At 40.5% G+C, this 13,070-nt stretch overlaps 1 protein-coding gene across 1 annotated transcript in view; it reads right to left on the reverse strand.

Moving 5' to 3' along the window:
• The window catches only part of LOC309601916 (PI-PLC X domain-containing protein 3-like), a gene marked incomplete at both ends in the record, with an annotated part of 139,120 nt that extends 128,871 nt beyond the window's left edge, over positions 1–10,249 (reverse strand). Inside the window, 1 exon segment of the mRNA XM_082335177.1 lies at positions 9,959–10,249. Coding sequence (XP_082191303.1) covers positions 9,959–10,249 — 291 coding nt within the window.
• Between the last annotated feature and the right edge of the window lie 2,821 nt (positions 10,250–13,070).

Here is a 13,070-nt window from a genome sequence, read left to right on the forward strand (position 1 = left end):
ACCTTTTCCTTAGTGCCCTGACAGATCTACAAGATGTGATAAAGCAGTGAAGAGAGAAGCAAGAAGCTACTGGTTTTGGCTGGGATAGAGTTAATTTTCTTCATAGAAGCTAGTATGGAGCTATGTTTTGGATTTGTGCTGGAAACAGCCTTGATAACAAAGGGATGTTTTAGTTATTGCTGAGCAGTGCTTACACAGTGTCAAGGCCTTTTCTGCTTCTCACATGGCCCCATCAGCAAGCAGGCTGGGGGTGCACAAGAAGGTGGGAGGGGACACAGCCAGGACAGCTGACCCAGACTGGCCAAAGGGCTATTCCATACCATATGACATCATGCTCAGCATATTAAGCTGGGGGAAGAAGAAGGAAGGGGGGGGGGGGGGAACAACGCATGTTTGGAGTGATGGCATTTGTCTTCCCAAGTAACCGTTATGCATGATGGAGCCCTGCTTTCCTGGGGATGGCTGAACACCTGCCTGCCGATGGGAAGTAGTGAATGAATTCCTTGGTTTGCTTTGCTTGTGCGCACAGCTTTTGCTTTACCTATTAAACTGTCTTTATCTCAACCCACGAGGTTTTCCACTTTTACCCTTCTGATTCTCTCCCCCATCCCACTGGGGGAGAGTGAGCAAGTGGCTATGTGGTGCTTAGTTGCCAACTGGGGTTAAACCACGACAGGAACAAAACTGGTAATGACTGCTTCTACATTCCCCCCTGCAGTATCCTCGTCAACAAATCTGCCTGCCACTAAGCTTATTTAGCTTTATTTTCCAACACTAACTAACTAAAGAAGTTTCATAAGTCAGTCCAACACTGAAGGTTGGCACCAGATACAGTGAATACACATTCATCAGATGATGACATTTTTCAGCTACTGTTATATGATGATGTAGAAAGACACTGTAGCAGAGACAGGGTTATTTCTCTTTATAGCAGGTTCTGGACTACAACAGAACAGAATATTTTGCCTTGGTCTTCCCTTTCTACTTACCGTGTGTCTAGGCAACCTATCAGAGTGAGCTTAAGTCATGCTTTATTGCTTATTTCACAGTATGTGAATATGCAATGAAGATTCCAGGTCTAGCTGCAGTAACTCTTCCCTCCTGGTGCTCATTGCATACTGATACTAGAAACTGACCTGCCAACAAAAGCTTTTCCAGGAAGGAGAATATGGTTTCCTTCATGAAGAATAAACTCACTTTTTGATTCAAATTAAGGATGACACAACCCAGGCAAGCATATAAACATCCATCAACTATTAGTTCACGATACGTGTGCTTTAATAGGAGGCAAGAACAAGGGCAGTCTTGAATACTGAGTTATATACAATGAGGGTACTACATGGTCTTGGAGCTTATAGTGTTTTCTCACTCAGATCACTCAGTGGTTGCAACAGTTACCGATATCTAAACATAGCTTGAAATCTTTCAAGATAGTTAAGAAGTATTTGAATGAAGAATCATCCAAAATGAATAGGATTGTTTGCAGAATTTATCCTATGAGAAAATTTGATATTTTGAAAAGTTTTTTTTAGACTCTAAGTAAGTGACAAGAATGTAACATGGTGGACATGGTCAGCTTGATGTTCAGACTCGCAAATATCCAATCATCCATTCTCCCAAAATGCATTTTGTAAATACCTTTGGAGTCAGTGCAGACCCAAAGAAGAACAAAATATAATGGTACAGTTTAGCCTCTTATTACAATCAAAATATTTTCTGTGCTTCTAGCAATAGCACCAAGGAAACCAGCATCCTGCTTCCTAAAGCAGGATGCCACTGTCCAGAATTGAGAAATAATATTTGTCATGGTTTAACCCCAGTCGGCAACTAAGCACCACACAGCCACTCGCTCACCCTCCCCCTGCCCCCAGTGGGATGGGGGAAGAGAATCGGAAAATAAAACTTAAAACCTGTGGGTTGAGATAAAGACAGTTTAATAGGACAGCAGAGGAAGAGGAAATAATAATAATAATAATAGAATATACAAAACAAGCAATGCATGATACAATTACTCACCACCCACCGACCAATGCCCAGCCAGTCCCCGAGCAGCGACTGCTGCCCCCCGGCCAACTCCCCCCAGTTTATATACTGAGCATGACATCATATGGTATGGAATAGCCCTTTGGCCAGTCTGGGTCAGCTGTCCTGGCTGTGCCCCCTCCCAGCTTCTTGTGCACCTGGCAGAGCATGGGAAGCTGAAAAGTCCTTGCCTAGTGTAAGCACTACTTAACACACTGCTGTTTTAGTTGTTGCTATCAACATTATTCTCATCCTAAATGCAAACCACAGCACTATACCAGCTACTAGGAAGAAAATTAACTCTATCCCAGATGAAACCAGGACAATATTTCAGATGGCATCATTGGTTTCTGTTACTCATTTTTCTTAACAGAGGTAGGAAAACGAGTGAAAGAAGTCCTAAGAGGACTCAGTGTAATATGTTCTGCACCTTTAAGATGTAGTAGTCTGTCCCTTGAGAAGAATCTCTTAATAGCAATGGAGAAGCATTATATAATTTTGTTGGATAGAGAGCCCAGCAGAGACAAGCACAAGGAAGTTGCAGTATCAGAGGATATCCACTTCAGTTTCTGCTCTTACTTCACTATTAGAGGACTCATCAGATGATTTGCATAGCTAAACAGTAACACCTTAAAACTTTTCTAAGTTTCTGAGGAGCCTTTCTTGAGCCTTAACACCATCTCTGCTTTTAAGAGCAAGAAATCTTAAGGGTCTTGTAGAATAGTCACAGGGAATACTGCCTCTCTTCCGTTTACTCTGTCATTCTTTGTATCCCTCACATTGATTAACAGATCTTTCAAATACATTATCTTTCAGAGTACTCCTAGAAGATGCGAGCTCTGACTTGTCAACTCCCTGGCCTGGATGAAATGCCAGGCATATAGATTCTTCACTGAGATTTTCTCCAGATGTGACTCCAGGACTTTTGAATCCTCGTCTTAAAATTATTTTCAAATCTTCAAAATCTTCTCCGTTCTTTCCCATCTTTTTTACACCACATTCAAAATATCTCTCACAGGGCCTATACAGAAGGCAGATTTGGCAGTGTGGAGGTTCATGTTAGTATTAGCACTCAAAGATGTGCCAAAGCAAACACTTCAAGCTTTAGAGGAAAGAAAAGAAATAAAAAACTTCCTCCTTGAAATAAGTTTGTGGTTTAGGTTTGGTTTGTTTTTTTTTTTTTTTTAATCTACATGACCTCTTTATTTTGAATTAATCTAAAACTATTTACCTAAAAATTATGGGTTAAATAGCTATGAATGTACAAGGAGCACCAAGTAACTACTTCACAAAGAAAGAAGGAACTCTGTCCTTTAACGACCCTTGGGTAGAAGCATGAGGAAAATCTGAAGACCCCAATTAAGGTGTGTGTCAGTCAAACATACTGAGCACACACACTCTCAGAGTGGAATATATCTGTCCAAAAGATTTAAAGGAACACCAAATTATCCAGCGTATGCATTGGGTTGACCTTGGCTGGTCAAACCCAATACAGCATAAGACGACAGTTGATGCAAGGAGAATACTATTGGCCTAGGCCAGTCTTTCAAAAGCTGGGGGCCAGATGCCAGATTGAGGACACATTCATGGTTCATTTAGACACTGTGTTGATGCCTTTCAGATTTAATTGCTGACTGCTCTGCAGGAAAGTCTGAAACACTTGGCTGTTGGGTTTCACAGGCTGTCCTAGCAATTGTATTTATTGGGCAACTGTTCTCCATCAGGCACAGCCCTATGGCAAGGCCATGGCACAAGAGGCAAGTGACCAGATGGAATCATCCTATGAGCTGGATCTGGTCTGCAGGTCATCACTTAACACTAGTCCCCACTGAAAGCAGCATACAGTAAACAGTAGGCAAAAGCCAGACATAAAAATATTGAGATGCTAGTGTCAGTTAGGGCTCTGTTATAATTATTGTTGCTTTTACACTTTGCTTTGAGGAGGTATTGTATACTACACAATAGAAATACAGCATGTAATGAACCTTCAAACTGACAACTTAATGTTTATTGCTGGCTGCTTAACAGTTTCACCTTCAAGTACCTACATTTCTAAGAAGAAAATAAAGTAAAAATAAGTTTACTTTTATTCAGTGAATGAAGAATTTTATTTTTGATTTCTTTTCTGTGCCAATCATCCCTTTCTGAAACAACATTCTTCTGCTATGACTCAGTGTCTTATTAGCATTTACATTATTTTTATATCAAAGCATTGGGCCATATATAGCTAATTGCTATATTGTTTTTAAACGATAGTGTTTACAGTCACAGAAATATGTACTTGCAACTGAAACCACTCTCCTAAGTGCTTACCTCATATGAAAAAATCCTTATGTATTTTTCCTTTCCAAGGAAAAACTGAACCTAAGAAAATAAAAGTTTGGTTACATCCTCAGCTCACAGTGGTGTGCCTAATTATTTCTTTTAAAACATATTATGTGATCATATAAACCTTTGTGTTTTTAAGAAGCCACACTAAAAATACCATTGTTTTCTTGACTGCTTGAAACTTAAGATAACAAGGACCCGTTCTTGTAAATGCTATCACACTTATTGCTCACTATGAGCTGTCCTGAAATCAAAAATCTTTTATAGCATTACTACACTGCATTTACTGGATTATAAATCAGAATAGTACATTTAAAAAAAAAAAAAGTCAAATTTCAGTACTCTAACCTGTAGTAAAACAGTAATGCTGAAATAGAGACCTTCAAAACCATCTTTGAAAGGTAAATGGTTTCTAATTGTTCTTACTGAAAAGGAGAATCTGATAATGCAATCATCTTTTATCATTCTTTTAAGTCAGTGACAGACACTAGTAATCACCATACAACGCGGTCTAAGGAATTTGAATAGAGTATTTTGATTGCTGAATTAATCACTGAAATGACTGCTCTTAATACAGTAGCAATTCTGACCTCAAAATTATTCAAAACCAAACAAATGACGATAAAACAGAAATCCTACAACGATTTGAGATTGGAGTAGTTAACGCTGACAAATTCAGGATATTCATAGATAAGCTGCACAATACAAAATGGGGAGAGAGGAATGCACCAAAATGCAAGTATGAGAACGTCTCACAACTCAAAGTAATGATAATGAAATAAGATGGGGAGCCTATTCTGCCTTTTATGCTATTTGCTAGCACAAGAACAATTAGGCACTTGCAGTACCTATTTGTTTGTCTCAAAGGGACACTGCTGACCAAGTTTTATCCTTAAAGCACTCTGTGCGTATATGCATTGTATGTATGGGCTCCAAGAAAAAAAAATAAATACGCATTTTGGACATCAAAACCATCATAATGTCCAAAATATTAACTTTGTCCCTCCCAGCCCCCCATGCACCCGGCAGAGCATGGGAAGCTGAAAAGTCCTTGACCAGTGTGAGCGCCACTTAGCACCTATTTAGCAACAGCTTAGCACTACTTAGCAAGAACCAAAATATCATTTTATCATCGACATTGTTCTCATCCTAAACCCAAAACACAGCCCCATACCGGCTACCAAGAAGAAAATTAACTCTATCCCAGCTGAAACCAGGACAGAGCTTACAGAAGAACAGATCTCCTTTTTCTTCCCACTCCCTGCCACAATTGGTTTTGGTTTGCATAGAAAAGGGAATGTTCTGTTGGGTTTTAGTGGGCTCTTATTTTTTGGTTTATCTATTAAAGTGAAAAAAATACATCAGGAAACACTACAATTTCTGTGTATTTGTGTTTTAAGATAAATTCAAATTATAAAAATTTCACTTAATTTCACATATAATAAACTTCTCTTTCATATACACTGAAAGCATACATGAAAGCACTCACTTCCATGTTTGCTTTCACAGTTATAACTTTTTGTTCATGACAGGGAGAATTATTTTTAATTTCTTTTCCATATGTAACATATCAAGCTGTTTCTTATAATTGCATCAAGAAGTTCTGATTTTCTGTAGTTTCTTTTAGCCTGTATCCATGTTTTCAAGCATTCTTACTAGACAAACATAGCCTCCTACTCAATGGATAGATTAATTTACCTCTCCAACTAGCTTACTGACAAGTACCTAAAAGTGATTCTTCCACTAACTTAGAAAACTCAGTCTTGCATTTGCAAGACTGGCTTAACATTGTTTCTTCAAGAAGGCAGAAGCTTGCTTATTTTTCTCCAAAGTAGAAAAACATGAACACAAACTGAAACTGAAAGGGTTAAAGCCAAGATAGACAAAGCCACTGCATCAAAATGCCTCCTGAAAAGCCTAGGGGCAAGGAGTATATTTAAATATCTTAGTCACTTAACTAAACAAAAGAAAGGCCTTTGTGATTTAGAGAGCAGTTAGAATGGTTGTAAGATAAGGGGGCTCCGGGATAATCCCATCTCAGACAACTGGGCCTTGGGAGAACAAATGCACGGAAGACAGGAGGTCACAACAGAATGACAACAGCCTTGAAGGACACCGTTTACGTGATCCTAGGACTGAGTTTGCGCAGAAGCAAAGGTCAATCAGCGATCACAGTGAAGAAGACTACGAGCCTTCATCTGAAGGCCCCCAAAGACCACCTGAAGACCACCACGGGAGACGACTGCGCATGCAGATCAGACATTTGCATATGTTAATGAGTTCCAGGGAATCTCATGTTTATGCAAATGAATTCTCGGAAATCCTGTGAATATGTAGGACTTCATAGTATATAATCTCTGAAAGTCCACCAAATCGGTGGAGCACTTATGGTGGAGAATCCCCAGTGCTGCCCATCACTGCAATAAAGAATACCTGCTTAATAGTAACGTCGTTGCTATTGAGTTTCATTTCAGGGACTCTCTGAATACTCCGTTTCTCCCTTGGGGAGATTCGGACTGTGAGGAGAAGCATCCGTGAATTTTTGTATCAAAACAACCTTCCTGCAAGTAGATGTATAACTATGAAATAACCGATCAGGACTCCATTTCAGTCTCTGTGGTATCAGTCCTTGAAGAAGTTTTAGCTCTTGGTGCAGCCTCTCCATCTAAGTCCTGAATATCAAATCAATAGTAGACAATGGTGCTCTCCAATACAGGAATGAGTTATATTGACAAAATTCTTCTTCTTGCTTTAAGAAGAGACAAACAAGCAAAAAGGCAACAAAACATGATTGTATATCACAGCAGTAAAAGAAGATAATAATAAAAAAAAAAGCTTTAAAAAAAAAAGCGTAGGCAGGGAAGGGTTATTCAACTGTTCTATATTGTCAGATCTTATCATTTTATAAGGAAAAAAAGTGAGCTAAGCAAAACACCTTAAAAAAAAAAAAAGAAATCTCAACCAAATCATAATTTACTTTCATCCTTTAAAATATTCTTGCAAAGGACTGTCAGGGTTATGTGGAAGTAGAGAGCGTCTGTTCCTTTAAGGGTATCTGGTCAAAGGCCTTTTAAGTGCAAAAGGAGATAATAAGAAAAGGAGAGGGGAGGGAAGATGTTTAACAATGGAGTTTTATAACCTGTCTGCTACCCTTACAGAGTCTTCTCAGGTTTAAAAGGAATTCCACTTCTTCTAGTTTAATAAGAAGTTGCTGCTCAAACTGTGAGGTAGATACTTACAAGTCAGAACACCACTGTGCTACCTAGTTCGCATGCAGAGTAAATGACAGCATTCTTGTTCCAAAGAGATTATAATCTAAAACCTAACAACCACAAAAATATACATACTCCTAATTTCAGACTCAGACTACAAGAAATTAATCTGAAGAGCATTCAATTCTCCAAGCATCAGCATTGCTGTTTATTTGTATCCTCCAGAAAGATTCAGTGTGAAAATTAACAAAACCAAACAGCACAAAAGACAGCAAACATTCAACATTAATACATAAAAACGTATAGTAAAGCATCAAATATTCCCATTGACCTAAACATCTTTCAAAACAGGTTTTGAGAAAAAATGCTAGCTAAGTAGGTTACATATAGCAAAGTCAGAGATATTATGGCTCAGTTTCTATAGATGAAGTTGTTTAATTTTTTTAAGAAGTTGATTCCCCAACTCTAGTTTCAAAGGTGTGCTTGCAAATATAACTCAAATAATGTTTATTCTTTGGCCAACTGCAGTACTATTGGAAGTGCTCATAACTTTACCAAACAGCAGTACAAACTTTACAGTATAATGCTTATTACTATAACAAATTATACAAGAAGCCACAAACCAGCAAAGAATAATGCCAACCTAAGACTGTATTTTCAGGGAGGTGTAGAAGTTATCATCAGAAATATTCGTTCTTATTAAAGATTTAAAACATACAGGTAGGACACAGAAGATGGAAAACACACCTCTTCTACCATTAACCAAGCTTTATTTTAAAGTGGAAATATTTTTATATAATACTGTACTTTGGGAAGCAAACTGTTTAAAAATACAGTCCTAGAAAAATATTTTATATAGAGAAATATACAATTAAAAACAAAAATCTTCCTATGGAATTATTTCAGAAAGTACTCTCTCAACTCTTTACTGGGTGGGAATCCAGGTGGCTTACTGCCTTCCCTACCATAACTAAAGTTTATATAATTCTGACTAACTAATAACCCTAGGGATAACTAAAGAATTCAGCAACATATTTGTTATGGAGTAAAGTTGTTCTCTAGAACTTCAGAAAATGACAAATCGTGACAAATTGAGTAGAGGAGCCTGTCCTCTCTCAAACTGAAAGATATGCTTGTGTTTAAAAGGCCCAGCCTAAAGAGGATGTGCATACAGAATTTTTTCCTCAATTAATTTGTGCCTTAATTCTACCATCAAGCACCAAAAAAAGGGGAATATCCTGAGAAAGGGAAGCCACAAATACATTTACAGATTGTAGATGAGTGTTATGTTATCAAAGGACCAATTTTTTTTTCCCCTCCCCTAAACTGGACACTAAAACCAGAGTTCAAAGTCCATCTGACCTCATTAGACTTCCTGCCATTTCCAACTCACTGGATCAAATCCTTTACTTTTAGTTTAAAAGTTCAAGTGGAAAGAGAAGTGAGTTTTCATATATCAAACTTCTAGATGGGCACGAAATTTAAACTGACATTTTAATTTTGCAAAGCTAAAACTTTCTTAATACCACTATTTTGTTTTCTGACCTATTGTGTAAAATATGGTCCAGGCCAGGGAGAAGAACGTTAACTGGAAACATTAACCAGAAACATTGAAAGTCAACCAAGCACTACAATACATCCTGATAATTAAACCACCGATCCCCTTCCCCTGACCACCATCTTCACTAGACCTTTTGGCTGAAAGATAGTCCTGGTATCACTACTAAATGCTCATCCCAAACAAAAGGTTAAGACAGTTGTCTGATGATATAAAGCCTCACCTCCAACAACAAAAATACCATCAAAATAAACTATTCAAACTTTCACTATGCTTTTAAATGGTAACATGACTGAAGGCAGACAGTCTGCCTCGAGTTCATCTAAGTTTTTCTATAGGAAAAATAAAAGTAGCTAAATGTTAGCTCTTTTGGATCAGAAGAGAAAAAGCTTTAGAGAGGCCTATGACCTATTAATATGCTGAGCCACAGAAAGGGTTGAAAAGCACTGAATACTGTGCTTTGCCTAGTAAAGATCAAAAAGGACTGTGTGTGCATGTTTTGTTAAATCAATGAAAAAGGTACACCGCTCCCTAATTCCCTAGGTAATACCAGGGTTCTAACGCTACCACCCACAGGGCGGTCCTACCTTCAAACGGCGGGCTAAGCAGTATACTCAGCCCTACAGCAATATCTAAATAACAACAAACCCTATCCGTTACTGTGCCGAGATTTTTATTTCCTCAAATGCGAGCAGCCCCGGCCCACCACAGCTACAACGTAGCTTTCCCCCTCGGGAGAAGCCGCCGGCCGGGGAGCTTCAGCAGTACCCCCAGCAGAGAGAAGACAGAAGCAGCACCTCCCACCGCCCTAACCCTAGCTCCCCTCCCCCCCCGTTACCTGGTCGACATCCCGCTCTTTGCCCCGGCCACCAGCGCCTCCCTCTGCCGTCCACTCTCCCTGGGACTCCGCAGGCCCGCCGCGCCACCTATCCCCCACGTCACCCTGCTTTCCCCAGAGACTATTTCCCCCCAGTTCAGGCCGCTTGCCCGGCAACGCCTCGACCTCCTCCAGCTTCCGCTTCAGGACTGCACGGCTAACGCTCGTCTCTTCACTCCAAGAGGATCTCTCGAGCGCGGCAGCACGGGACAGCAACAGCGGCAGCTCGCACAAGACTCTTGAAGGGCACATGACCTATTAACAGCTCCGCACGTCGCTTGGCCGTGAACGGACCGAGCCAGCAGCTCTATAACACGCATCCCACAGAAGGGTGGGCACCACTGCCGCATGGGGAGAGCGCACGCGCACCCCACCCCCAGTGAGTAACGGGAGACGGGTCAGATGAGTTTTAGGCGAGTCCCGCAAACTGCTGTTAGCAAGGGCAGGTCGTGAAGCAGAGGGCAAAGTCAAGGTTGCGCTGAGGAAAACACCTCTGTTTCAGCACCTGAAGAATCCCCTTCCTCAGAGGTTTCCCATAAACCAAGAAAGCTCACACTGTAGGCAGGAGACGGCTGCACAGAGCCCGCTCTGCTGAGAGCGGAGCAGCCGTAAGCAAGCTCCCCTCCAGGAGGAAGCCCCCGTTCACTCACCTGCCAGGGCACCTCAGTCTCCCCTAGGTTAACCAAAGCAACACACAACTAGCAGCTACAGCACATAACATAGAATCATAAAATGGTTTGGGTTGGAAAGGACCTTTAAAGATCATCTAGTCCACCCCCCCTCTTTCAGTTTAAAACCCTTTAAGGCATCCCCAGAGCCTCCTCTTCTCCAGGCTGAACAACCCCAGCTCTCAGCCTTTCCTCACAGGAGAGGCGTTCCAGCTCTCTAATCATTTTCATGGCCCTCCTCTGGACCCGCTCCAACAGGTCCACGTCTGTCTTGTACTGAGGATCCCAGAGCTGGATGCAGTACTCCAGGTGGGGTCTCACCAGAACAGATAGGGATAATCACCTCCCTCAACCTGCTGGCCACACTTCTTTTGAAGCAGCCCAGGATATGATTGGCGCTCTGGGCTGCAAACACAAATTGCCATCTCACATCTAATTTTTCATCCAACAGAATCTCCAAGTCCTTCTCTGCAAGGCTGCTCTCAATCCACTCATCCCCCACTCTGTATTGATACTAGGGATTGCCCCGACCTAGATGCAGGACCTTGCACTTTGCCTTGTTGAACTTCATAAGGTTCACGTTCTCCTGCTCCTCAAGCCTGTCAAGGTCGCTCTGGATGGCGTCCCTCTGGATGGCATCCCTTCCCTCAAGCGAATCAACTGCACCACTCAGCTTGGTGTCATCTGCAAACTTTCTGAGGAGGCACTCAATCCCACTGTCTATGTTATTAATGAAGATATTAAATAGTATTGGTCCCAGTACAGACCCTTGAGGGACACCAGTCATTACTGGTTTCCACTTGGACATTGAGCCATTGACTATAGCTCTTTGGATGCAGCCATCCAGCCAATTCCTTGTCCATCAACTAATCCATCCATCAAATCCATATCTCCCCAATTTACAAGAACATTCCCCTCAGGACCCTGGGATGTATCTTGTCAGATCCCATAGACTTTTGTAGGTTCAGGTTCCTCAGGTGGTCTTGAACCTGATTTTTTCCTACAATGGGAGGGACTTCATTCCCCTAGTCCCTGCCTTGAAGTTCAGGAGGGTGAGAGATGTGGGAAGAGAGATTACCATTGAAAACTGAGGTTAAAAAGAAAAAATAATTGCCGAGTACCTCAGCCTTTTCCATGTCACTAGATCTCCTGTCTTACTTACGGGGGGGAGGGGGGGCATGTGTGCGTGAGGGGTACATGGTCTTTAACCTTCCTTTTCTGGCCCATGTACCTGTAAAAGCCCTTATTATTCTTCGTATCCCTTGCCCAATTCAGCTCCAACTGTGCCTTAGCTTTCCTGATCCCATCCCTACACCTCCAGGCAGCATCCCTGTATTCTTCCCAGGATGCATGTCCCTGCTTCCACTGCCTGTGCATTTCCTTCTTACAGTTTAGTTTGACCAGTAAGTCCCTACTTGGCCATGCTGGACTCCTGCCTTCCTTGCCTGATTTCCAATACATGGGAAAAAAGAAATACGTCCTTAAAGAACTGCAAGCTCTGTTCTGCTCCTTTGTACCTGAGGGGGCCCCATTCATCAGTCCCTTAACTGAAAGTTTGCTCTCCTAAAATTCAGGGTCCTGACTCTAATCTTCACCTGGCCCATATCCCTCACAATTGTGAATTCCAGCAGGGCATGATCACTGCAGCCCAGGCTGCCACCATCATCTCAATGTCAAGATTGGTGGCAGCTTTTAATGCAATAGTTGACTTTTAATGCAATAGTTGATTACATACCAAGAATAAAAAAAAAAAAAAAAAAAAATACAAAAATCAAATCTTACCATTGAGTAAATGATAAAAATTAAAGATGAGTCATCAAGTCATACTGCAAACTTTAATATCCAAGAAAAAAAATCAAACCTATTGTACACATTATCATAACTGATTTGATAGTGTACTACATGTAAATAAAAATACAAGATACTTTACATTTGCCAAACTTACTCTATATAAAGAAGTATTACTCTGCAGATTATGCAGCATTTTATTTTGCACAATTACAATACCACATACAGTTTAAGTGACCTAAATTATCTTGGCTTCAGCTGCTAAACAAGTTATGCAGTTTTTTTCCCCCCATGTGTACAATTGAAGAAAAGAATGCAGTCACACAGAATAATACACAATTATCCCTGTCCATAAAAATACAAATAATGATTTTTAAGAACCCATAAATAGGACTGCAGGTAAAACACTAACTCATACAAGTAATTCATAAGATTATTCTGCTTCCAACTCTTAATATAACTGTTATACTTCAAAAGGAAAGCATCAGAAAAAATTGGTATTTTCTAAATTTAAAATACAAGCACATCACTATACACCTGATTTAAGTCAGTAAAAAAAAAAAATATTTTTTCCAAAAGCAATGCAAAAAATGGCACTTTTGACAGTGTGGGGTAGT

Source organism: Platalea leucorodia, assembly GCF_965183815.1.
Source record: "Platalea leucorodia genome assembly, chromosome: W".
Classification (NCBI taxonomy): domain Eukaryota; kingdom Metazoa; phylum Chordata; class Aves; order Pelecaniformes; family Threskiornithidae; genus Platalea; species Platalea leucorodia.